This window comes from Stigmatopora nigra, chromosome 12, assembly GCF_051989575.1.
Source record: "Stigmatopora nigra isolate UIUO_SnigA chromosome 12, RoL_Snig_1.1, whole genome shotgun sequence".
NCBI lineage: Eukaryota > Metazoa > Chordata > Actinopteri > Syngnathiformes > Syngnathidae > Stigmatopora > Stigmatopora nigra.
In genome coordinates, this window is record NC_135519.1 from 50001 (window position 1) to 55000 (window position 5000).

At 40.9% G+C, this 5000-nt stretch overlaps 1 protein-coding gene across 9 annotated transcripts in view; it reads left to right on the top strand.

The window, feature by feature from the left end:
• Positions 1 to 5000, top strand: part of zswim8 (zinc finger, SWIM-type containing 8) — a 79627-nt gene that overhangs the window by 37804 nt on the left and 36823 nt on the right. For 6 of the 9 annotated variants that reach the window (XR_013327998.1, XM_077729105.1, XM_077729106.1 and 3 more), the window contains 3 exons: positions 408 to 654; positions 4376 to 4540; positions 4626 to 4848. Coding sequence is in view for 8 of the 9 variants with exons in the window: in XM_077729105.1 (XP_077585231.1) it covers positions 408 to 654; positions 4376 to 4540; positions 4626 to 4848 (635 nt within the window). In the remaining variant the exon portion in view is untranslated. The remainder of the gene's footprint in view (positions 1 to 407; positions 655 to 4375; positions 4541 to 4625; positions 4849 to 5000) is intronic. The other 3 variants (XM_077729107.1, XM_077729109.1, XM_077729110.1) reach the window with 2 other exon arrangements.

Genomic DNA, 5000 nt, shown 5'->3' on the forward strand with positions numbered 1-5000 from the left:
GTAAGGATAAGTGATACATAGAATGTGGAAATGGATTGTTGTTGTGTGTACAGTATATACAGTGTGGTCCAAAGTTTATATACATTTGTGATGAACATAATGTTATGCCTCGCTTAAGTTTCCAGTTATTTCTACAACTTTGATTTTTCTCTGATACAGTGATTGGAACAGATACTTCTTTGTCACACAAAAACATTCATGAAATTTGGTTCTTTTATGACTTTAGGATGGGTTAACAGAGAATAATCAGAGTTGTAGAAATAACTGGAAACTCAATAGAGCCATGACCCGTTTTTCACAAGTGTATGTAAACCTTTGACCACAACTGTATAACTGTCTTGATTGGATAATTTTATTTTTATTAAATTTGGATATCCCCTATTGTTTCTTCTCTCTCCCATCTATAGATACTTGATAAATTACTTGACAGAGAAAGTCAAACCCACAAACCCCAGACTCTAAGCTCCTTCTACTCCAATAAGCCTTCACTTAGCAGCCAACGCACTCCATTAAAGCATGGCTCCTCTTCTTCATCCGCAACATCTTTGGTGACTTCTTCCAACTCATCATCTGCTGTAGTACTGGCTTGTGAAGAAATGACTGAAGCATTTTTTTTTCAGAGCAGCACAGCAGGGCACAAAACCTCAGAATGTGGTAAGCATTGTGAGAAATCAATAGCTTTTGTTTAGTTGATTGCTATTCATCCAATTATTGCGTTAGATGTGTTTTCACTTTGTGAATGATTGCATTTTTTTGTAAGGATGTGAGCAATTTTATACATCTTCGTTTGCCTTAGGCCTTCTCCTTTTTATTTATTTATTTTATTTTAATTTGATGATAACAGGGAAAAAAATCAGTCTCAAATGCCACTTTGAATTCTCATCCCATTTTCTGAACTGCTTTATCCACATTAGGGTCGCAGGGGGTGCTGGAGCCTGTCCCAGCTGATTCCAGGCCAAAGGCAGGGGAGTCTGGATCGGTGACCAAGGCACAAGGAGACGGCCAAGCATGCACACTCACATCCATACCTAGGGGCAATTTAGAGTGTCCAATCAGCCTACCATGCATGTTTTTTTGGAATGTGGGATTGACTTGAGTACCCGGAGGAAACTTAAACAAGCCCGCGGAGAACGTGCAAATTCCACACAGGTGGACGTGACCTGGATTTGAACCCAGGACTCGCACTGTGAGGTCGACACGCTAACCGCTCGTCCACCAGGCCGCCTTGAATTCTTTATCTTAATTTGTTAAACCATCTAAATGCATTAGTTTATATGTATACACAGTGGTACCTCGAGATACGAGTTTATGTATCGGGACTGAGCTCATGTCAATATTCTCGTAACTCAAACAAACTTTTTCCATAGAAATGAACTAAAAACAAATTAATTTGTTCTAACCCTGTGAAAAAAACATCCAAAACAGGATATTGGATTGGAAAAACCTTTTTATTAGTCCTAATTCGCCATCTATTGACAAAGTAACAAATAACTAGTGGTTTAATATTGCTAAAATGTGTTTAATAGTACCAAAATTACATGGATTTCGCAGGGGGGGGGGGGGGGGTAGAGAAGGGGTTGACTTTTTGCATGGCAACAAATTTAAATGAACTTGGATTACCATGCAGACACACTCAAAAATAAGTTCAATGTAATGTTTTACACTAAACTTAATTATAATTTAGTTTTAAATTTTGACACCTTTCTTCTCCCGGCCGGGTTGGCTTTATTTGCCCCGCCTCCACCCTGACTTTCACATGCAACCTATTGATTGTTTGCTTTTGTATTCCCTTCAAAATATTCCGAAGACGATGCACACAAATGTCCTCACAATAGATAACGCACGACCACTTGCCAACGAGAAGTAGTAAGTACACCGTTCGCACTGACTAACGGGGGAAAAAAAGCACTGAAAAATGCAACGATCCGCCCAGTTCACGCAGACATTAAACGAAAGTTGTGACCACAGAGACATTACACGAGGGTGTTGCGGGGAGAGAGACCGTGCCCATGATGTTCTTACGAGCAGCCTCTCATGTCCGCTGTCTGCTCGTATATCAAAATGTGATATGTATATTTTAAATATATATGAATATATATATATATATATATATATATATATATATATATATATATATATATATATATACATTTAAAATATACATACTTATGCCACATGCAACTGAAAGTTTAAAAGAGGTTTCCGCTTTCTCCAATTGTTCTTAACCTAGTTGGAGCTACCAAAGCCCACCAGCGGAGCGTTGCATTTAGTCATGCGTCCGTTTTGGTGCACATCGACCAAGTAATTCGTCAATGTCCTTATTACCGATAACCCACCAAAGGCTGCCGTTCAGGTCGAGGCAGTCGGCTACAGCTTCCCTAAGCATAAATAAGTTCAAGCAGACAATGCATTAAAGAAAACGGATGATTGTTGTGAGACAGCCAATGAAAGCCCAGTATATGGTTGAGTGAGCTTTTTAAGCGAGAATCAATGCATCCGCGACAATATTTTCAAAATTAAATGACGGCAATGGAATGCATGTACTGGTTGGGGGGTTTCAGAACTTGTAATTTTTTCTTATTTCAAAGCACTCATTTGCATATAAAAAGCTTTGGTAACCTGGAAATTTCGCACCAAGAGGCATTCGTATGTAGACTGACTGTATATAAATTCTTAGCAGCACTGATTGGCCGAGCAATGTCACGTGATCATCTGAAGCCACTGATGGTCAAGCGGGGCATGTTTTTGTGAATAGACATGATGAGTCAATGTGTCTTGACCTCCGTGGCAGAGGCGCCACTGAACACCTGACACCGACTCAAGTAAAGGACCACTGGTTTAATATTTGGAACTACTCGAAATTCTCAACCATACATGTTGCTTTTGTATGTCCACATGTCATTTTCTTGTTAGTTATTAGTCTGGAAATATAATAGGTGATATCTTACCAGCTACCGCAGTCTTCTGACCTTTATGATTCCGTGTGATACTGTGATTGGATTGGATTGGATAACTTTATTCGTCCCGTATTCGGGAAATTACATTGTGGCAGTAGCAAGAGGGTGATTAGACAGAACTGCAAAGCAAAAGCACAAAGTACAAAGCAAATCAAAGTAAATGGAATCATCATATCATTAAAACATAAAAGCAGCAAAAACACAAAACGAACAAGAGTGGACAGAGCTACCGTGGCCGCCGGCTGCCGCTTAAACAGCGCCATTTTGTTTGCGGTAACTGAATCGGACTCAAAAAGGCCTTGCAATGTTGGACAAAAACTGGAACCCCACAGAAAAGCAAAGCAAAAACACAAAGTACAAAGCAAATCAAAGTAAATGGAAACATCAAATCATTAAAACATAAAAGCAGCAAAACACAAAACGAACAAGAGTGGACAGAGCTACCTTGGCCGCCGGCTGCCGCTTAAACAGTGCCATTTTGGTTGCGGTAACTGAATCGGACTCAAAAAGACCTTGCAAAGTTGGACAAAAACTGGAACCACACACAGGAAGTCTTCCACGAGATGGGGAACTTCTGCAGACTGTGACCGAGGTGGAGAATATGCAGAGTCGCTCTTGCAAGCTTATCCGCACAGTTACTCAGTAGTCTGAAGCTGAAAAAACAGGAGCAGGGCAGAACACCTGGACTCCGTTGGTGGTAGGGGCCGACAGCTCTTCCATCCCATCCCACGATGGAATGGTTGGTCAGAAGCGTTGCCTCTTCTCCCAGCACTTTTGTCGAGCTCCAGACCTCCGGCGGTACTGAGGTGTTGCTCCTTCTGCTGCGTATTGTAACAGATAGTTCCATGTGTGGGACAGCGTAGACATGGCTCGCTGCCCCCCCCCCCCCCCCCCCCAACAAAAAAGAAGTGGCCGAAAGATGCCAGGCTAACAGAACAAGGAAAGTTGTAAAAACATTAAAGTAAAAAGTATTAAGTACAAAGTAAAGTAAAAAGGAATGTATTAGGAAATATTAAAATGTCATTTGAATAAAGAAAGAAGGGCTGTGAAACATGAAAAACATAAGAGTCTGACACCCTTGGTGCAGAGCTACTGCCACTGAAGTGTATAGTTATATCAGCTGCTGTAAGCAGCAGCATCCGCCTTGGATTTTTGTTTTGGAATGTTTCCATAGAACACCGTCATTATTTCCTAACATCATAGCATCACCAAAGACAGGCTGGATGTTTTTTTATTTTATTTTGGTGCACGTTCACATCTGTTTTCCGTATTGTTGTGAGCTTGGCTGTTAATTGGATTTGATCAAAAGTACAAAAAGTCGTGTATGAAATGTAATTGAAAAGTGAAGCATTCAATCATTTGGACTGAAAATACTTGTCAATACAGTCTATATCACATATTTCTTTGCTTTCATGTAGTTTTGGAAGGCAGTCACAGTGACTGTCAAAACGAATCAACCACATTTACGATTGACAACACAATGCCAAGCCGGTTAGCGCTTGGGACACGCTATAGCTACAGCCAACGCTGCTGGGGATCTCCTGCTCGACAGAAGAAGAAACACACTGGTAACAGTCTGACAGGCAATTATCTTTTAGTTTTTATCAAATATAAATCATACATTGACATTCATGAAAATGTAATTTTTTTCAAAATTAATCTGAACAGGAATGGCAAGTATTGACAGCAGTGCACCAGAGACAACGTCAGACAGTTCTCCCACTCTCAGCCGGCGGCCATTACGAAGTGGCTGGGCAGCAACATCGTGGGGTCGAGGTCAGGATAGTGACAGCATCAGTAGCTCGTCTTCAGATTCACTGGGATCCTCCTCCTCCAGTGGATCTCACCAAGCAGATGGGGGTGCAAGGGCAAAAAGCACAGACACCAGCAGGTAACAACAATTCCCTCAAAAAAAGAAAAAGGAAAGAACCCATGGTTGGTTTTACAGGCTTCAGTTTTGTTGTAAGCTTTTGGGCTAATATTAGGGGAAAAAGTTATTCGTTCATTTTCCATACCCCTTATCCACTCTAAGTTTGTAGGGGT